Below are 21,160 nucleotides of genomic sequence, written 5' to 3'. Positions count from 1 at the left end.
GAGCTAGTGGGAGGCGGACGGGAGCCCGGCGCTCCTGGTCCAGCTCCTGAGGAAGAAGGCGGCTTGGGGACCGGACCGCCGCTTGCCGTAGCCCCCGCTGCCGCCGCCGCAGCCGGGCAGGTAAGGGGGCGCTGTTGGAGGAGTGCAGGTCGTGGTGCCGGCGGGTGAGGCCTGGGCTGTGCAGTTAGGCGTGGGTGAGGCCCGGGTCGCGGGGCCTTTCAGGACCATGAGGCGGGTGCGGGCCGCCGCTGTATTTAATGGTGCCGCCCCCCCCCCGTTAGTACTGTGTGAACCCGGGTGTAGCTGCCGTTTGTATTCGTGCTGCGAAAGCAGTGCACCCTCGGCAGGTGGGAAGGCGCTAGACGGTCCAGGAACACCTCCTGCTGGTCCTCCGTTTATGTCCCGCTCCCCGGAGGCGGGTGCGGTGCGTTCGCGTGGCCTTGGCGTCGGTCGCGGTGGGACGGGCTGACCCGTGGGAGCCCTGAATTTGCTCGTATTCCCCCGCGGCTTGGGGTGGCCTTTGCTTCTGCATGTTCACGAGGTGCAGCTCTCCCTGTAAGTCTGTTGCTGGGAGGCGGCCGCGGTGCTGTCAGGGTGCGCGGGCGGCATTTGCAGCGGCAGCATTAGCGGCGGCAGCAGAGAGAGGGGTGTGCCCCTGGGAGCCTGTGGATATACTGCCATCTCCCCCGTCCCTGTCCTGGGGACGGACTCTGGTGCCCCATGTTCGGGGGACGCATCTTACAGGTCAGTCAGCTCCTGGGAGGCGGGCGCGGTGCGGTAGTGTGTGGGGGTGGCGGCGGCGACAGCGTGAAATGGAAGCAAATCCCCTCGGTAACACGGGGCAGCCCCAATCCCGCCGCCGCCTCCCCCGTCCCGTCAGCACAGCGACCGCCTTCCTGGAGCAGGCTGATCTGTAACACGACTCCCGCGAACCCTGGGACAGCGGAAGTTGAGGCCCGGATAGGCTGCGGGGAGTCTGAAGCTAATCCGCAGGCTCCTATAGGGCAGGAGCCCCAGCCCGAGGGTCCGCGATTCTGGCGGGAGGAGGAGGGACGCGGACGCACAGACGCGCGGACGCGGGAGCCCACCCGGAGCGTAGGGAAGCTGGGCGGGAGCTGGGTGCTCTTTGCACCAGCTCCCGAGGAAGAAGGCATCTTTGGGACTGGACCGCCGCTCGCCGACGGGTCCGCTGACGCCGCCGGGCAGGTAAGGGGGCGCTGGTGGGGGCGCGCAGGTCGTTCAGCCGGCGAGTGATGTCTGGGCTGCGCAGCTGGGGAGGCGCACAGGTAGGGGTGCATGGTTGAGGCCCGGGCGGTGGGCCCTTTAGGACCCTGAGGCGGGTACGGGCCGCCGCAGTGGTTCCTGGTGCCCCCCCCCCGAATTAGTCCCTGCACCCCGCGTCTGCGCTGCCGTTTATATTCGGTTTTGGGAAAGCAGGGCTCACCCGGGAGGTGGGAAGGCGCTAGACGGCTCTGGCACATCCCCGGCCGGCCCTCAGGTCGTGGTCTGCTCCCGGGAAGCGGGTGCGGTGGTACGGGCTACCCCGTGCAGCCCCTGAGTTTGTTACTTACTCCCCCGCTGCTTGGGGTGGACTTTGCTTCCCCATGTTCGCGGGGTGCACCTCTCCCTGTGAGCCTGTTCCTGGGAAGCGGCCGCGGTGCTGTCACGGTGCGCTGGCGGGATTTGCAGCTGCAGCCTCAGGGGGAGGGGTGTGCTCCTGGGAGCCTGTCGATTTGCTCCCTTCTCCCCCGCGTCCTGTTCTGGGTGCGGACTTTCCAGCCCCAGTTTCGCAGGACGCAGGTTACAGGTCAGTAGGCTTCTGGGAGGCGGGCGGGGTACGCGCATTTTGCCGAGGCGGCGGCAGCGAGAGCGTGAAATGGAGGCCTATCCTCGCGCTAGCACGGGGCAGCCCCAATCCCGCCGCCGCCGCCGCCGCCGCACCCTACCCCAGTCGTCCACAGCACAGCGCCCGCCTTCCTGGGCCAGTCTGTCCTGTAACCCGAGTCCCGCGTACGTGGTGCAGCAGAGACGGAGGCCCGGATAGGCTGCGGGGGAGTTTGAAGCAATTCTGCAGGCTCCTGTGCAGCAGGAGCCCCAGGCCTAGGGTCCGCGTTTCCGGCGGGTGGAGGAGGGGCGCGCATTCGTGGGCGCGCAGACGCGGGAGCCCACCCAGAGCTAGTGGGAGGCGGACGGGAGCCCGGCGCTCCTGGGCCAGCTCCTGAGGAAGAAGGCGGCTTGGGGACCGGACCGCCGCTTGCCGTAGCCCCCGCTGCCGCCGCCGCAGCCGGGCAGGTAAGGGGGCGCTGTTGGAGGAGTGCAGGTCGTGGTGCCGGCGGGTGAGGCCTGGGCTGTGCAGTTAGGCGTGGGTGAGGCCCGGGTCGCGGGGCCTTTCAGGACCATGAGGCGGATGCGGGCTGCCGTGGTATTTCATGGTGCCCCCCAACCCCCGTTAGTAGTCTCTGTACCCCGATTCTGCGCTGCCATGTCTATTCGGGCTGGAAAGCAGGGCACCCTTGGCAGGTGGGAAGGCGCTGGACGGTCCCGGAACACCTGCTGGCCCTCGGGTTCTGTCCTGCTCCCAGGAGGCGGGTGCGGTGCCGTGCGGTCGCGGGGACAAGGCGTCGGTCGCGGTGGTACGGTCTGCCCCGTGGTGGCCCTGAATTTGTTCGGTATTCCCCCGCGGCTTGGGGTGGATTTTGTTTCCGCATGCCCGCGTGGTGCACCTCTCCCTGTGAGCCTGTTCCTGGGAGGCGGCCGCGGTGCTGTCATGGTGCGCTGGCGGGATTTGCAGCTGCAGCCTTAGCTGCAGTAGTGTGGAGAGGGTTGTGCTCCTGGGAGCCTGTGGATTTGCTCCCCTCTCCCCCGCGCCCTGTCCTGGGGGCGGCCTTTCCTGCTCCAGGTGCCCAGGACGCATGATACGAGTCAGTGTGCTTCTGGGAGGCGGGCGGGCTGCGCGCAGTGTACCGAGGCGGCGGCAGGGAGAGCGTGAAATGGAGGCATACCCTCCCGCTAGCACGGGGCAGCCCCAATCCCGCCGCCGCCGCCGCCGCCGCACCCTACCCCGGTAGTCCACAGCACAGCGCCCGCCTTCCTGGGCCAGGCTGTCCTGTAACCCGAGTCCCGCGTACGTGGTGCAGCAGAGACGGAGGCCCGGATAGGCTGCGGGGGAGTTTGAAGCAATTCCGCAGGCTCCTGTGCAGCAGGAGCCCCAGGCCTAGGGTCCGCGCTTCCGGCGGGTGGAGGAGGGGCGCGGATTCGTGGGCGCACAGACGCGGGAGTCCACCCAGATCTGGTGTAAGCCCTATGAGAGCCAGGCGCTCCTGGGCCAGCTTCTGAGGAAGAATGCGACCTGTGGACCTTGCCGCCGCTTGTCGTAGCCCCCGCTGCCTTCTTCACCCCTGTGTAGATAAGTGGGTGCTGGTGTAGGTGTGCAGGTTGGGGTACCGGTGCGTGAGGCTCGTATCGCGTGCCCTTTTAGGACCCTGAGGCGATTTTGGGCTGCTGAAGTATTTCCTGGTGCCTCCCCCACCCCCGTTAGTTAGTTCACGTAATACTGGTTAATTTGATATGCTGACTATGAAACCAACTAAAATATTTTGTGGTGCTTTGATTTTAATAAAATTTCACTTTTAAGTTTATGCAAACAAATATTCTGAACAAGTATTAAATGTGATGGGGAGGCGACTAACCTTACTGTTACTAGAATATAGTGGAAAGCCTTAAAATTTATATAGCCGAACATATGTGAAATTATATAAAAATATGATTAAACCAGCATAGAACTGTAAAGAATGGAGAAGCACTCTCGGGGCGGGGGGAGTAAGGCATTAGAGAGGTGAATATAAGGGTACTTAGAAAAAAGGGGGGTGGAACCAACCCAGTGACCCCAGTGCGGGGAAGGTGGCTAGAGAGGCAGGGACCAGGATATGCAGTAGATTGAATGCACTGTTCAAGGTCTTATCCTGAGAAGGATGTGAAGTCATTGAGAGAGTTTAACAGGGATATGATCAGAATTTTCTCTGAAAAATCTTAGCCTTGATACCACTTAGTATGAGAAATAAAGGTGAATTAAGACAAAAAATTGACAAGAAGTCCTAGAAGTTTAAAAGGATTGTATATTTTTAAATATTTATTTGAGAGAAATCTGGCTTTTACATTCAAATAAGGAATACAAGTGAATTGAGCATAGGATTTTCTATTTCTCAGTGCTCTTAAAAGTTGTTCTTTTTTGACATTTGATATAGTGGAAATGTTTTAAATATATAGATTTTTGTTCATGAAGATAATCTGTTGTTTTTAAACATGGATGTGTGTAATACGTGATTTCAGAGTTTTAAAATAAAATTTTTACCAGAGTATATCCAGTATGGATATCTTTTTAGCTGTTTTTCCAAATACATGTTTAACATTGATTTTCAAACTCAGACTTACTTTAGATTAGAAAGCTTCTATTTTATAATATTTCTTTATAGTTTTTTAAAAAACCTATGGGTCAGCTGTTTCTGTAATTACTAAATACAACTTTTAAATTATTTGATTTGTTTCATAGTTTTCCTGTTTTCTTATTTTTTTGGCTTCATATTATTTGAATTTTCTACAATTTATTGCCTGCTACTTTACTAATGGAAATCTGATTTAATTATTGTTTACTTTGGTTTTCAGTTTAATGGAATCATCTTGACTTAATTTAACATATGTCTATCACTTTTGCTTTTATAGAGAGCATAAAACCTTTTTATTAGTCTCCTTTAAACAGTTTTTGATAAGATTGATTTATTCCAAATATTTGGCTCCTTCTCTGTTCCTCTGTAGCCTTTGTGGCCATATCACTCCCATGTCTATCTTTTGTCTTCACATCATCTTTTCTTCAGCTCCCTCAAAACTGCTTTACTTTTATAAGGATACATATAATTGCATTTATGGTCACTCAGGTAATCCAGGATAAGAAGATCCTCTGTTGGCCCTTAATTTAATCATCCCTTTTGTCCTCTAAGGTACAATTCACAAGTTCAGTTGATTTGAGTACCATTTGGTGGTGGTGGGTGGGGGTCGTTTCCCGCTGACTTCCCCAAGTCAGGATGTTTTTCTACTAAAAAGGAGAAGGGGTGTGGTTGGTTGGTGCAAACTTGTTGGTGTAGGATTTCTTTGTTCTGGGAATCCTTTGCAGCTGTCCACGTGGGTCAGGTCAGGGGGCCCCTGTAAAACCACCAAAAAAACAAAGGTTGTTTTCTATTCTGCAACTTGTTACCTTTGTAGGAGTGCAGAAGTGTTAACATCCTTAAAGGTCAGAGCCCCAAGAATAGGCTCTCCTGTCTATTTCAGGCTAAAGGCAAAATTGTTTTACAGAAGGTGCAGAGCTGGCAAGACTAAGCCTAGAAAACAGGGCACAGGGTTAAAGGAAAAGGAAGAAGAGATCTAATATGGAGCCTGGTTTGTTCCTTTCTACTACAGTGACTTTTGGTAAGAGGATGTGTCTGGGTGGGTCCTCCTCTGCCCCAGGCTGGGGTTTGGGCAGGAGCCCTGCCAGGTTCAGGTAACTTGGACCTGATCTCCCACAAAGTAACAATTATAGGTGGTTAAGACGACCTGTCAAAGTCCTTTCAATTGCCTGTAAACTATATAGGGGGGAGGAGGGCAGGGGAAGTCTCACTGGCCAGTCAACAGTCTCTCCAATGCAAGGGACCAGTGTCGTGGCAGGTTCAGCTGTGGGCTCCTAATATGGACACTTTTAAATCTACCATCCCTTTTTCCTCTGTCCCAGAGCCTCGTGCACACGGCCCACCTCCTCTGTCTATTCCCCCTGGGCTCAGCCGCACTCCGCCCCCAGCCCCTGCAGGTCCGTGTGCCCAGTGCCTCTGGCCTACGGGTCCTGATCACCATCTGGGCCATCAACCACCCAAAGCTCACAGGCCAGTGATGGGCAACCAGGGACCACCCTGACCCGCCAGCTCAGACGAGGCACAGGGCGCCATGGTCAGGGCGCCCTGAAATTGGAACCGCCTCCAGCCAGGCCAGTGGAGCCCTGTAGTCTCTGACACCAGCTGTACCGGATCCCCGCTGGGGGCCGTCCTATAGTGACCCGAGCCCGGACTTCCCTGGCCCACCTGGGGGTGAGAGGTGAGAAGGCGGTCAGCTCCGGGTAGGGGTGGACTTGGAGAGTGGGGGGATCCCGCGGTGAGGAGTAAGGGGCCGGTCTGGGTGGAATTGACCCAGCTCAGGGTCCAGTTCGGATGGACCACTTCGGGATGTTGGGGGTCCTTTGGTGAGGCATGAGGGGTTAGCTTGGGGTGTGGGGGCCAAGCTTACTACCTAGCAGGGTGGAGAGTGGGGACAGGGAGCTCGGTGTGAGGAGGAGCCCTGTCTTGGGGGTGTGATGGGAGACTGGGCCTGGCTAGGGGTTGAGGGGACAGTAACGGGGTGGGGAGGGGAGGCGAGCAGGGGGAGTGGGGTTGTGTGGTGTAGTCTGACCCGGGGCGGGTGATGGTTTTGGCTGACTTCCAGGACCTGGTCGGTGCTGGAGTGGGGGCATTGGGGGTGGAGACCCGCCCCTTCTGGCCTCGCTTGGCCTGACTCGCCAGGTCCTACACAGCAGGAGCCCCAGCCGGAGGGTGCGGGCTGCGGCTTGAGGAGGAGCAGCGCGCCTGCGCGGACGCACAGACGCACAGGCGCGGACGCGGGAGCCCACCCAGAGCTTGTGGAAGCCGAGTGGGAGCTGGGTTCTTCTGGGCCAGCTCCCGAGGAAGAAGGAAGCTTGGGGACTGGGCCGCCACTTACCGCCGCCTCTGCTGCCGCCGCCGGGCAGGTAAGAGGGCGCTGGTGGAGGCGTGCAGGTCGTGGTGCCGGCGGGTGAGGCCTGGGCTTCGCAGTTGGGCCTGGGTGAGGCCCAGGCCGCGGGGCCTTTCAGGACCCTGAGGCGGGCGCCCCTCTCCCCCCGTTAGTAGTCCCTGAATCCCGCGTGCGGTATTGTTTATATTGTGGTTTGGGAAAGCAGGACACTCCCGGGAGGTGGAAAGCCGCTGGACATTCCCGGAACACCTCCAATCGGCCCTCAGGTCATGGCCTGCTCCCGGGAGGCGGTGCGGTTCTGGGTCTGCGGTAGCGGCCGCGGTGGGACGAGGTGCCCTGTGGGAGCCCCTGAATTTGTTCCCTATTTCCCCACGGCTTGGGGTGGCCTTTGCTTCCCCATGTACGCGGGGTGCACGTTTCCCGGTCAGCCTGCTCCTGGGAGGCCGACGCGTTGCTGTCAGGGTGAGGGGGCGGCGGTGAGAGGAGTGTGCTCCTGGGAGTCTGTCGATTTGCTCCCATCTCCCCGCGTCCTGTCCTGGGGGCGGACTTTGTTGTCCCAGGTTCGCAGAACGCAGGTTACAGGTTAGTCAGCTGGGAGGCCGGCGAGGTGCGGTAGCGTGCCGGGGCGGCAGCAAGAAATGGAAGCAGATCTCCGCGCTAGCACGGGCAGCCCCAATCCCGCCGCCACTGCCACCCCCGCCCCGACAGCACAGCGCCCGCCTTCCTGGAGCAGGCTGACTTGTAACCGGAGTCTCGCGCACCTGGGACAGCAGAGACGGAGGCCTGGACAGGCCGCGGGGGAGTCTGAAGCAAGTCCGCAGGCTCGCATAGGCAGAACCCTAATTCTCTAGTGCCGCCGCTGCCTCCAACCTCACCGCGGCCGCCTCTTGGGAGCAGGCTGACCTAGGGACGTGCCTGGGGCAGCAGAAGCCCCCAGGCCATGCCGTGGGGGAGACGGGGGTAAACCGACCAGTTCGCCAGGAGCAGCGCTCCTCTCCCCACCACTGCCCCAGGTTCGCAGGACACTTGTTTCCGTCTCAGTGGGCTATTTGAAGTCAGGCGCGGTGTGGTCAGGGGGCAGCGGTGAGGAGGGGTGCTGCCTCCCCCAGCAGGTGAACTTGCTTTCATCTCCCCTGAGGCCTATCCTGGGGCGGCCTCTGCTGCCCCAGGTTCGCAGGACGGAGGTTACAGGTCTTTCTGCTCCTGGGAGGCGGGCGGGGTGCGGTGGAGGGGGTGCGGGGGCCACCTGACCGCTACCAGCTGACCCTAACTCGCCAGCCTTCTGTAAGCAAACTGGGAAATGTGTGTCCCGTCACGGGGTGGGGGCAGCAAAGGCTGTCAGCAAGCCAGGTGTGGGAGAGATGGGAGCCTGGGGCAAATTCTCTGGCTCCTCCAGGGCAGCCCCCCTTCCCCTTCCATTAGCTATATATTCTTGCTTGATTTAAAAATTGTGTCAGTCTGGTGTGTGTGTAATGATATGGTATTTCATTGTGTTTTAAATTAGCATATCCTTAATTACTAATGGAACGGGTAGCCTTGTTGTATTCATTGGCCATTTAAATTTCTTTTTTGTGATGTGCTTGTTCAGTGTGCTGTGCCCATTTTCTGGTGGAATGTCTCTTGTCCTCATTGATGTGTAGGAGTTCTTTAGGTGCCTGTATGTTGAATGTTTTTTGTCAGTGATACCTGTTGCCACTTTTTTTCTATGGTTCTTTTTAATAAAAGCCTTTTTTTCCTCAAGTAATAAAAGTAATTTTTTTGTTTCCGTATCGGAGAAATCCTCCTATGTTATCTAGAACTTTTATTTATCTTTAAATCTTAGATCCATGTGAAAGCTGTTTTTATATATAGTTTGAGATGGAGATCCATTTAATTTTTAAAAATATGGATGCCTGGTTCTCCCAGCAGCAGTTGACTTGAAAGGTTGCCTTTCCCTGTTGCTCAGCAGTGCTACCTTCTAAGTTTGTCAGGGGTCTAAATGTTTGGTCTGTTTTTTTCTGGGCCCTCTTCTGCTTGTTTGACCTTCGTTTCTGCATCAGTACCACACTATCTTAAATATTTTTGCCTTATAATAAGTCTGTGTGAATGTTGCAGGTGGACCGCATGCTATGGCTTTAACTGTCGATGGGAAAGTGTTTTCTTGGGGTGAAGGTGATGATGGCAAACTTGGACACTTCAGCAGAATGTAAGAATATTTTCTTCATTATGTGCTTGTAAGTAACTTACTGATCATAAGAATCCAAGGCCTTTTAAAAGTTATTTTGTAGAAAATTGAATAGGAGAAGTTATCTATGAAAATGGAACTGGAAAATACATTAAAAAATTTCTATGGCTGTAATTTGGCCTCACATGTTCTGTTTTAAGATTTGATAGTTCAACTAGTCTATAGCTGTTTTGACTAAGTGTGGATCCATGTAGATGTCCACTTTTTCCTATTTTCCAGAAGGTTGAATTGGTTATAGGGAATATTATTTGATTTTTACTCTAGGAACTATTACAAGCCTCAGTTGATAGAGGCCCTGAAAACCAAGCAAATCCAGGATATTGCCTGCGGGAGCTTGCACAGCACAACCCTGACGTCCAGCAGTGAACTCTACAGCAGGAGCCTCGGAGAGTACGGCCGCTTGGGACATGGGGATAATAGGACACAGCTGAAGCCCAAAATGGTGATTACACACATTTCTGTTGCTTGCAGCAAGCTTCCCATCTGATTTCCAGAGGAGATGAGCTCCGTGTCTCAGTCAGGTCACAAAGACCTGTGCAGTATCGGCTCTCAGTCTGTGGGAAAAAATTCCCTTGCTGTCTCAGTGCCTGTGCTTGACTCTGTTTTTGTGTTTGTGATTGATTAGGTGAAAGTCCTTGGTCACAGAGTGATACAAGTGGCGTGTGGAAGCAGAGATGCCCAGACCCTGGCTCTGACCGATGAAGGTGAGTCCTGTCCTGACCCCACTTTGCTCTGGGGGGTTGGGGGCCCCAACATGAGGCACAGGACTAAAGTGTGTATTTTTAAACCTAGGTTTGGTATTTTCCTGGGGTGATGATGACTTTGGCAAATTGGGCCGGGGAGGCAGTGAAGGCTGTACATCCCCTAGAACAGAGAGGCTGAGCGGGCAGGGAATGTGTCAGATCGAGCCCGGAGCTCAGTTCTCCCTGGCCGTGACCAAGTCGAGAGTGGGGTGGACGTGGTACGTGAATGCCTGTCTCCCGCCAGCGTGTCTGCGTGAGGGCCACAGGGAGGGGGGGAACGTTCATGTTCTTACCCATCCAGGCATCTCTGTCCTTTTTATTTATGTTGAGTTGGGATTCATGGCAATATTATCAGAAGACATTTCTCATTATAACTGGGTCGTTTCTGGAAGAAGCCTGGAGAAACGTAGCTTGTCTGTCTTGTTTAGGTGAGGTGTGTGTGTAAAGGGTTTCTCCCTTTGTTGCCATGCAAGAAACCTAGTGGTCCAATGGGTGGGAAACAGATTTCTGATTTCTTGGACCCCTGGAAGAGTTCAGGTGTGTTTCAAGTGAAGGGTTATTTTATTAAATCAGAAAGGAGTGGATTTTCCAGCTGACCACAGACAGTGTAATAATGGTTTTCTCTTGAGTGTCGTGAACCAGAAGCAGGTTGAGAAAGAATTAGAGCGGAGAGGTGTTTTAAGAGCCGTTTGAGGCTGGACGTCATGTCATGTTTTCTATCTGTTTATGTGAAACCTCCATCAGGAGCTTCAATACTGTAAAACAGGCATTCAGGATCTTGCTAGCAGAATTAATGAACTAATTTCAGTGAATGGTATCCTATTTTGTACCGTGATTTCAAAGACCTTGGGTATTGTGTGTGACATTGTCAGTGAGCCGCTCCAGCACCGTAGCAATGAGTGTCTTCTGGTGGGCCATCGCCAGACCGCAACCATCTATTAAAATCTGTTAACCTCCTTGCAGGGGAAAGAGGGATTACTTCAGGCTGGGCCATGGCTCTGATGTGCATGTGAGGAAGCCGCAGGTGGTGGAAGGACTGAGTGGAAAGCAGCTCATTCACGTGGCTGTCGGGGCCCTGCACTGCCTGGCAGTCAGCGATGCAGGTAAGTGAGGTCGTGACAAATCTTCGTTTCAAAAGTGCAGCTTGTGAGGAAAGGGGGTGAGTCCTGGTCCTTGAAGAACCAGGAGGGTGGGCTTGGTCCATCGTGTTCCTGTGTATACCTGCCCAGGAGCCCGTGTGAGTGGAGGCACCCGGGAAAAAGTTGCTGACTGACACAGGTCCCACTCGAATGTTTGATGGGGAGATATATGTCCTTCATGTCAGAAGTAAAGTTACCCTTGACAGGTGTTGCTTATACTTCTGCCATGAGGGGCCGTGGGCTGACAGGCTTACAGGTGATAAACTCGTTAATTTATTTCTGACAGCAAAACAGCCCACTGTGCTTCAATCAAAATGAATTAAAAATGAATTCTACTTCCTAATTCTAAAAAGTCAAGAAGTGCATTACTTGAAAAGTGAGTGTATTGTTTTTGATCATTTTTCTTTGCAAAGTAAAGGAAAAAATGTTACTGCATTTAGTTGAAGAGGAAAACCTCTCTGCGTCCTGTAACAGAACGAAATGAGTTCAGTGGGTTGATATTAAGTAAATACTCATCTGTAGTCATTGGCAAGAATTTTGAAATAAATTTAAAGAAAATCTTCTGAAATGTTGAAAAATTCTGTCCCCCCCAACCTTTAGCAGGTATATGCTTAGTGTGACAGTGTCCATGGGCGACAGGGCAATAGCACGACGACGGTTCATGGAAAGCCCACACTCGTGCAAGGCTTAGAAGGCCAGAAGATCACACGAGTGGCCTGTGGGTCTTCGCACAGCGTGGCGTGGATGATGATGGGTGTGGCAACACCCTCTGTCCACGAGCCTGTCCTCTTCCAGACTGCGAGGGACCCCTTAGGTGCTTCCTATTTAGGTAACACAGGTCTGTGTTTCGTATGAGACCCTTCTATACACGGCCCCAGCATCACAGATAGAACATTTAACAGCACTCCCAGGTTAGAGGCTTTAGCGCTGTGTGAGCTGCACGCTGAACCAAAGCCACAGACTCGTATTCCTGCTGGGATGAAAACTCGAGAAGAAGCTAGACTGCGGGTTCTTGTATTATGATCAGGCCGGCTCTGGCCATGCTGTGCACCTTTGCCAACAGAGGAGACTTTTTAATAACCACTCAGTGTAGGCACCGTGCTGGGCTGCTTGGTGTTTTCAGCAGGTCTATTCAGGTGTAATCAACACACAAGGAGACACACGTATTGAAAGTATCATTGCCATCAGCTGTGACACGCGTGCACCTGTGACAGCAGCACCACGGTCAGGATAATGAACAAACACACACACCTCGTCGAGCTTCCTTGTGTTGCTTCATGGCCCATGCCTGCCTCCCACAACTGCTGACCTGCTGTCCCTGTAGATCAGCTGGCCTTTTTAGAGTTTTACGTAAATGGAATTACACAGTGTGCTTTCTTCTGAATCTCACTTTTTTCACCATTGTTTTGAGATTCATCCACATTGCATCAAAATTCCATTCTTTTCAGTTGAAGAGTATTTTATTTATGGGTGCACTGCAGTCTGTTCCTCCATATGCCAGTTGACGGACTCGGGTTGCTTCCAGTTTGGGGCTATACAAACAGAATTGCTGGGAATGTTTGCAAGTCTTACGGGGACATGCACTTGCATCCTCTAGGGTAAGGGCCTGGAGGGGCATGATTGGGTCACGTGGGAGGTGCGTGTTTATCTTAAGAGACCTACAGACTGTTCTGCAGAGGGCTTGTTCCAAAGCTCCTCCGTGTTCCTGTCTGTACGTGGTATGGCCAGTCTTTAATTTTAGCCTTTCTTACAGCTGTGTAGTGGTATCTCATTGTGGTTTTACTTGGCATTTCCCTTAAGGGTAATGAAGTTGAGCGTCTTGCTTATTTACCATCCAGATAAATACGTGTTTTGTTGAAGTGTCTGTTCATACCTTTTGCCTGTATTTAAACCTAGGTGGTTTGTTTTATTATTACTGAGTTTTGAACATTCTTCATGTATTCTGGGTACCAGTCTTTCATCAGATACATGATTAACACATATTTTCTCCCAGTGTGGCTTGTCTTTTCATTCTCTGAGGTGAATTTTAAAGAGCAGAAAATTTTAATTTTGATAAAGTCCAGTTGATCCGTTTTTATCTTTTATGGATTGTACTTTGGGTGTTGTATCTAAACAGCCTCTGCCTAACTCAAGATCATAAAGATTCTTTTCCTATGTTTTCCTGTGAAATTTCTAGTTTTTGACATTTAGGCATATGTTTGAACTTGAGTTACATTTCATCCATGATGTGAGGTATGGGTTGAATTTTATTTATTTTTGGTGTAGGGATACTTGGTGGTTTCAGTTGATTTGTTGACAAAAATTATTGTTTCTCTATTGAAAGAATGTGCACTTTTGTCAAAAATCAGTTTTCGTGTATGTGTGGCTCTATTTCTGGATTCTCAGTTCTGTTTCTTTGATTTATATTGTGTTTTGTTGCCAATACCACAGGGTCTTGATTACTGTAGCTTTATAAAAGACTGAATTGAGGCGTTGCTGATTCTTCAGCTTTGTTCTTTCTAAAATATGTTTCGGGTATTCTAGGCCCTTAGATTTTCCATGTTACTTTCGGAATCAGCTTGTCAATTTTTATTAAGTAGCCTACTTGGGATTTTGATTGCATCGACTATAGATCAGTTTGGGACAGCTTCACATTATTGAATCTTGCAACCCATGAAAGTAGTATTTCTCCCTGTTTGTCAAAATCTACTAGTTCTCAGCAGCATTTTGCGGTGTCAGTGTATAGATCTTGCATATCTTTTGTTATATTTATTCCTAAGTATTTCATATTGTTTATCCTGCTATAAATGGTATTTTAAAAATGAGCTTTATTCTTTGCTATTATCTAGAAATACTCAAGTTGCTCTGCTAGTGTGTAGAAACAATTGCTATTTTTAAGGACGGTTAGATTATTTCTAGTTTTTGGCTATTACAAATAAAACCTGCTATGGATATTCATGTACAGCATTTTGAGTCAGTCTTCCATATGTTGAATAAGCCCCACTTGGTTTTGGTGCTTTTTGTTTGATTTTTGTCTGTTGTTTATCTGTTTTCAGTTTATTGGTTTATATTCTCATGCTTGCTTTATGTTTATTTTCTATTTTTTCAAGTTTTTTGAGGTGAGAGTTTAAATTATTGATTTGAGACATTTTTCCTAATGGAAACTTTCAGTACCATGAATTTCCCTCTCATCACTGCTTTAGCTACATGTCTCCAATTTTGGTATGTTGTATTTTGTTTTCATTCAGTTTTATGTATTTTCAAAATCTCATTTCAGACTTGAATTTTGACCTATGAGTTACTGTCTTGTACCTTATATTCAGTTTGCTAAAAAAAAGTAGTTTAAGAACCCTTAACCTCTCTGTTCATGATAGATATTAGTGTGTAATTTTCTATTAATATTCTCTGGCTGGCTGGCCTCATAGAATAAAGTGGTAAATGTTCCCTTTTCAATTTTCCTTTTTAATTTGTGTAGAATTGGTGTTATTTCAGTAGAATTCACCAGTGAAGCCATCTGGGTCTAGAGTTTTCTTTCTGTGGTTTCTTTTTTGTTTAAGTCACAAATTTAATTCCTTTAAATAATTCCAGGGTTATTTGTTTCTCTTCTAGTAAGGTTTATATCTCTTTGATGGAAGTTGAAGTTACTGACGTCAGGTAGGCCTCAACATTTGCTAATTTTCCTTTTAATATTTGTTGACTGTAGTGATGTCAGTGCTCATTCTGTATGCTGATAATTGTGTCTTCTCTTTCCGGTTTGTCTAGAGGTTGATCAATTTTATTAAGTATTTTCAAAGAGCAAGCTAATGGTTTCCTTGATTTTCTCCATTTTTTTTTGTTTTATATTTCACTGATTTTTGCTCTAATCTCTGTTAATTCTTTTTTTCTAAGAAGGTTGGGTTATTGGCTTAAGCTCTTGCTACTCTTCTAAGTAGACATTTACTTTTCTTGATTAATTGACTGCTGTCATTATGACAGATTATCCTCTTTATCCGTTTGCTTTTGAAATTTTTTGCTTTAAAATCAGATTTGTCTGATACTAATACAGATAATATGATATAATAACATTTCTTTTGATCAATGCTATATAGTATTTAAACCATGGTATTCCATATGCCATGATGAACAATGGTACATCTTTTCCATTCTTTTACTTTTAACCTCTTTGTCTCTTTACAGTAAAAGAAGCTTTGTTGTAGGCAACTTATAGGTGGGTTTTGCTTTTTAATTTTTTTTGCTGACAGTCTCTAGCTGGAGTATTTATTCCACTTACATTATTATGATTATTGATGTATTTGTTTTCTCAGTATCCTGCTATTTGTTTTTTATTAGTTCTAGCTGTTCGTTGTGCTCTTCCTTCTCTTTTTCTGCCTTTCTTTGAATGGATTATTCTTTATAATTTTTTTTGTTTTCTTTGATCTCTACCTTAGTATGTTATTTTAATGATTGCTTTAGGATGTATATTATGCACATTTCATTTATCATAGACTACCTTCTGGTGATACTACACTATTTCATGTCTAGTAAATGAATCATAGCTAGTATATTTCTATTTTTTCCCTCCCCGCCATTCTGCAATTGTTGTTACACATTTGTATGTATGTTGTAAACTTGATACTATTTTTTATTAATTTTTTTACATGTTAGGTTATCTCTTTAAATAAAGTAAATAATAAGAAAAGAATGTCTCTGTACTTGCTCACGTAGTCAACCTCTTCCAGTGCTCTTCATTCCTCTGTGGAGACCCATGCTTCCGTCTGGTATCATCTTCCTTCTCATTGAAGGATTTCCTTTGTTGTATCTTGTAGTTCAGATCTGGGGTTGATTCTTCCAGCTTTTTATGTCTGAACTAATCATTATTTTGCTCTGTGTTTGCAATATATTTTAGCTGAGTATAAAATTTGGGGTTTACATTGTTTTCACTGAGAATTTGCTGTCATTCTTATCTTTGCTCTTCTGTACCTAACACTTCTTTTATCTCAGACTACTTTTAGGATTTTCCTGGTTTTTGTCTTCATGGTTTGTGTACTTGTATAGTTCTTTATACTTCTTGGATCTTTGGGTTTCTAATTTTCATCAAATTTGGAAATTTTTCAGTCATTGTTTCTTTAAAATTTTTTTTCTGTACCTTTCTCTTTCCTCTCTTTTGAGAGATCTAGCTTCATGTATGTTAGAGCTTTTGAAGTTATCCCACAGACAACTGACACTTTATTCATTTTTTAACGTTTTTTTCTGTATTTCATTTTGGATAGTTTCTATTGCTATATCTTCAAATCAACTAGTCGTCTTCATTTTCTAATATGCTGGTAATGTGACCAGAATATTTTGGTCTCACATTGTAGCGTCCTCTCTAGAATTTTTTTTAAGGAGGTAAAACTTGCTCACTTAATAGCTCTTTGTTTTTATTGAAGTATAGTCAAAAATTCCTATTTTTAAAATATGTTGTATTTTTTTATTTTTATTTTTTTCCTTGGAGGTACTGGGAACTGAACCTGGGGCCTTGTGCATGCTAAGCATGCACTCTCCCACGAAGTTATACCCATCCCCCCATCCTCCCCTAGAAATTTGATTTGAGTGTTGTTCTTCCATGTCTCTGGTTCTCTTGTTGAACATATGCAGTACAGATATAATAGGTGTTTTGTTTTGTCTGCTGAGTGTAACATCTGTGTCAATTCTGCATTCCTCAGATCTGTTGATTTTCCTTATTTGTGGATCGCAGATACTTCCCTGCCTTTCTGCCCACCTGGTAACTTTTAGTTAGATGCTGTACATTATAACTTACTGTGAATGCTTCTGGAGATTTTTGTATGTCTATGAACTTTTTTGAGCTTACGTATAATTTACTCTGAAGTCGTTTGATCCCTTTGGATCTTGGTTTTGGATCTGTTAAGTGGATTCAGACCTGATATTAGTCTGGGGCTAGTTGTCCTGCACCACTGGGTGTTCTACTCAGTGCCTGGTGAACTGTGAGGTCTTCCCATCTGGCTGATGGGAGCAGGCACCGTGCCGGGCCCTCTGTGCCCTCCCAGCTGGCGCATCCCAGCACAGTCCTTTCCTGCAGTTCGTTCTTTGGCTTTGGGCAGTGCCCTCTCATGCAGGCACCCATCAGCTTCTGCTGCACCCTCAGCTGGGTTGGGGGGCACCTGCATGTCTCCAGGGGGCTCTCTGGGCAGCTCTCTCCTCTTGTGTCCAGTCCTGTGAGCTTGGGCCACGTCGGACTTCCTGGCTCTGAGCTCTGCCTCCTGTTCAACAGAGACCACTGGGTTCCACCTGGTGCCTTCCCTCTGCTGAGGTCTGGGAACCCTCGGAGCAGTGAGCTGGAACACGTGTCCACTAGGACTGTGTATTGTGAAATCTGGTCTTTTCAGTGTTGTTTTGGATTGCTTTTTGTGCCATTTCAATGACAGGTAAATTTACAGTTGTTGTAGTAGTGTTTTTACAGCTTACGTATGTACAGCTAAATTGCAGTAAGTGCATTCTGCAGAAGATTTGCATCGTTTTGTAGTTACAGTGAAATGGTTACTTTGCTGAAAGTAGCATCTTTAGAGAAGTATAATTTGTTCTAACTCTGAAAGATAATAATGAACCTGATAGTTCATCTGTGAAATGGGAAAATGCATAGTGCAACGTGTTTTACAAATTACAGGAGATCAAGTTACAGAAATCAAGCAAACGGTTATCTGAAAAATTGAACCCAAACTTCATTTTTCTTTTTCAGGTGTGCCTTCGGATGCTGATTCTTCTGCTGCCAGTGATAAAGTCAGTGGTGCAGATAATTCGAAACCAAATTTGCCCTTCTCTTGCCACGATTCTCTTGTCACTAGGTGGAAATCTGGCCAAACAGCAGGCCTTGTCTCCTATGCTTACGGCCCTGCAAATCACGTGTGCCAGGTAGGCTTGATTGCTGACTTTCAGAATCCCACAATGATGGGAGTCTAGGAGAATGTTAGGTTACCGTCTCTAAATATTGTGAGTTTTAGGTCAGATACCCTTTGGTGAATGAATGTACCTTTGTGCTTTCTTGAATGAAGTTGAAATACGAATTAGAAAATCAAGTTGAAGAACATTTTCATTATTCTTAATGGCCAATAATCTCTAAACATATTTGGGAGTGTGGTGAGAGGAAGAATTAGTTGGTACTAATACACAGTAAGGTGTCAGGCCCTTCCCCCCCCTTCAGTCTTGATAAGGCAGAGTTTTGCCAGTGTTACCTTTTTCGTCCTTCTGCTCCTGTTTTCTCACAGCCTGAGGAAGTGGCCCATCTGTCTGTATATCCTGGTTACGGGCTTGATGAATAGAAGGCAATTCTCACACAGGGACTTGACTCAGTCGTTGAAGGACGCTTTGCTTCGTCTTTGCTGCCTCGCGTGAGGCACCCTTGGTATTCGGCTTTCATTGAACACAAAATTACTCTCGACCTCCACCAACCGAGGGAGATTTCACAGGGACAGTCAGAGGCTTTTTCTGCTTAGATTTTTATGTTGACAGTTTTTCTCCTGTCATCACTGTGGTGATTCAATAAATAAGATCAGCACTGAGTATTGTGGGTTTTAGCCAGAGGATACGTAGTAATAACGTTCAATGTTCCTAAAACTCTTCTATACTTATCCTATAAAAGAGAGTGCTGTGGTGAGTGCTTGTCCTGCCGTGACCCTGCTGCCCCGCGGTGGTGACGGGCAGCTCCCCCAGGCCTGGCTCTCTCTCGTGACAGAGACGCCGTGGTTGGGGCCCTGATGCCCGCCAGCATGGTCACCCCAGTGGAGTGTCCCTCATTCTCTTCCTCGGCACTCTCTTCTGGCGTGTGTGCCGTGGCCTGTACCGTGCATGGAGAGGAATGTGTGCTGGTTGTCGTTACTGAAGACAGAGGCTGGATCCAGCTCCATGGCAGGAGAAGAGAGGAGAGGTAACAGTGCATGGGAGAGCGATGACGCAATCTCAGGTCAGGAAGGGGAAGGCAGCTGATTCACGTCCAATGACGTGCACGTCACTCTTTCCCTTAATGCAGAGTGTTTTTGTGCCTGCTGCTGTGATTTTTGGCTTGAGTGGAAAAATACTCTATTTTAACAGGAGGCTTTTTTAGTGCTTCAGTGGAAAGAGATTATTCTTCTAAAAAGTTGCTAAATGCAAGTCCACAGTCCTTTCTTTAAAATTTATTTTTTGGGGGGATTAGGTAATTAAGTTAATTTGTTTATTTTTGGAGAAGTACTGGGAATTGAAGCCGGAAGCTTGTGCATGCTAAGCATGCGCTCTGCCAGTTGAGCTATACCCTCCCCTCAAGTCCTCGGTCCTTTATCTGCAGTTCTGAAACCTGAAAGCTTTGAAAGCTAAAGGTTTTTATAACTTACTTCAGAGGAAGAGATGTGAGCTCATTTTAGTCCTCTTCATGTGAGCTGTTGTGAATATTAATAGATTTTCCTGGAATATGAATGTACTTGGCTTTGCAGGGCTGTCCCAGACTCCACTGGAGGTGGTGACAATGCCTCGTTATGTCTATAAAATCTGAAATACTCCAGCTGGCCCAAAGGGTTTTATTTAGTAAGGCTTTTGGAGGTGGGTGGGAAGTGTGCCGTGTTGCTGAGTCTCTCCTCTTCTGTTTTTGAACTAGATTGTTTCTTCTGAGGATGCTGTGACCCCGTCTGCTTCCTCAGCTTCTTCTTGGCCGTGTATCGCAGTGACAGATGACCCAGGAGCTGCCAGCATCATTGCAGAAACCATCACCAAAACCAAAGAGGTCACGGGGCTTTCTTGTTTACCATTTTATTTTGAAATAATCTTAAATGTACACACAAGTTGCAGAAGTAGGTCGCAGAAATAGAGCACGGTACATGCCTGCGTACCGTCCACCTATGTTCTCTAATTGTACTCAGATTTTGCTCACTGTCCCAATAGTGTCCTTTATCAGTTTAGGACCCAGCCCAGGGTTGAGTGTGGTCTCTTTGGTCTTCAATATGGAACACTTTTTCAGTCCTTCCTTTTGTCAGAAACACCACAGGAATGATGCGGAGTGCTTTCCAGTGCATCCCAGTGACGTGAAGTCTTATCACTTGGTCAGGTATCTGCCAGGTGTCTCCGCTGGAAGTTAGTAGAAGAATGGTAGTAAGTGTTCATGGGGAGATGCTTGGAGGCTGTGCTGATACCTTGTCCCTCGTTGTGTTTTCACCTCCCAGTTTGTAGTGTCTGTGATGATTCTAGCTGAGTCCATTGTAGCCCTGGTAGTTCTGTGGTCATTTTTCAAATTTCATCATTCTTTTCGGACTGTCACTGTTCTTCTGTAGGGGAGGACTTTGCCTTCTCATCTCCTCTGTCTGTGTTGGTATAGATTCATGGGATCCTATTTTACTCAGATAATGACACACATCACTCATCATTTGATGCCCAAATTGTCCCAGACCTGGCCATTGGGAGCCCTTTTCAGCTGATTTATATAATTCTTTGAGCATTTCCTTCCTTTCTGGCACGGTAGTGTGTTCCACACGCATCTTTCACCTGCCCTGGCCTTGTCCCGGAGTCAACCATTTCTCCAAGGAGCCCTGGTTCCTTTTGGTGGATCATAGGATTTAGAAACAAGATCTGGGAGCTTGGTAAGCTGATTACTCTGGGGTGTCCTGGGTTTAAGCTCTCTTAGCAAACAGACATGCACACATGCCCACTTAGTCCAGAATTTCTCCCTTGACATCTTATCTATATAATGAAAACCAGGAGTGGTTCAAACCAATGCTTTCAATTTCAGTCCAACACCACAGAGTTTATGCTTGCTTTCTTCTTTCTGTATTTTAGATGTGTAATCTTTTTAGATGTTGCAGGACTGCTTTGCTGTTTTGCTGATTTTTGTGCCTGTATTCGTAAGGTATACTGAGCTGTAGTTTTCTTATGATGTCTTTGCCTGGTTTCGGTAACAGTGTAAGTAACACTGGCCTCCTAGAATGAGTTAGGCAGTGTTCCTTACTCTTCTGTTTTTTAGAAGAGTTTGTGAAGGATTGGTGTCAATAGTTTTAAAAATATTTGATAGAATTTTATCTGTTCATTTAACATGTTCCCATCATTCTTTTATTTCCTTGTTTCCTGGCACAACACAAAAGTCTAGGTTCAACAATATGTTTTACGCTGCAGCACAGAAATTAGGTGTTCCTCCATGAAGTGTTGGTTTTTTGTAGTGGGCAGTGGTATTTAGTAGCCAAGATCTGAGCCTTTGCTCACTGCTGTTGGGAGGTTGCTGGTCACAACTGTCTTAGTAGACAGACCTAGGAAGTATGTGCGTATGAGCGCGTGCACGCATGTGTGCGTACCCACAC

The 21,160-nt window shown here is 48.1% G+C and overlaps 2 protein-coding genes across 8 annotated transcripts in view; both read left to right on the top strand.

Moving 5' to 3' along the window:
• The window catches only part of LOC116277790 (adhesion G protein-coupled receptor B1-like), a 155,173-nt gene that overhangs the window by 50,468 nt on the left and 83,545 nt on the right, over positions 1-21,160 (top strand). The gene's annotated exons all lie outside the window — the stretch shown is intronic.
• On the top strand, positions 367-19,600 carry LOC140690220 (uncharacterized). Of its 7 annotated transcripts, XM_072951705.1 has the most exons (12): positions 367-1,206; positions 5,762-6,117; positions 6,590-6,802; positions 8,881-8,971; positions 9,275-9,452; positions 9,636-9,714; positions 10,717-10,856; positions 11,179-11,268; positions 14,481-14,525; positions 17,587-17,759; positions 18,580-18,771; positions 19,474-19,600. In XM_072951705.1, the coding sequence occupies exons 1-2, from the start codon at positions 721-723 to the stop codon at positions 5,915-5,917; spliced, it is 642 nt and encodes a 213-aa protein (XP_072807806.1). In that variant the 5' UTR covers positions 367-720; the 3' UTR covers positions 5,918-6,117; positions 6,590-6,802; positions 8,881-8,971; positions 9,275-9,452; positions 9,636-9,714; positions 10,717-10,856; positions 11,179-11,268; positions 14,481-14,525; positions 17,587-17,759; positions 18,580-18,771; positions 19,474-19,600. The 7 variants fall into 7 exon arrangements, with proteins under 7 accessions (XP_072807806.1, XP_072807810.1, XP_072807804.1 ...); XM_072951709.1 differs by lacking the exon at positions 14,481-14,525 and having other exon boundaries at positions 5,828-6,117; XM_072951703.1 differs by lacking the exon at positions 14,481-14,525.

The sequence above is a fragment of the Vicugna pacos genome, chromosome 29 (assembly GCF_048564905.1).
Source record: "Vicugna pacos chromosome 29, VicPac4, whole genome shotgun sequence".
Classification (NCBI taxonomy): Eukaryota; Metazoa; Chordata; class Mammalia; order Artiodactyla; family Camelidae; genus Vicugna; species Vicugna pacos.
The sequence above is the reverse complement of the archived record's forward strand: the minus strand, read 5'-3'. Positions and strand labels throughout refer to the sequence as shown.

What these genes read in the sequence shown, in the direction of transcription:
- LOC140690220 (XM_072951703.1), top strand. Translation starts at nt 721, where the DNA reads ATGTTCGGGGGACGCATCTTACAGGTCAGTCAGCTCCTGGGAGGCGGG. An exon ending in CCGCTGACGCCGCCGGGCAG is followed by an intron (nt 1,207 to 5,761) that starts GTAAGGGGGCGC and finishes CCTCTGTCCCAG; the next exon opens with AGCCTCGTGCACACGGCCCA.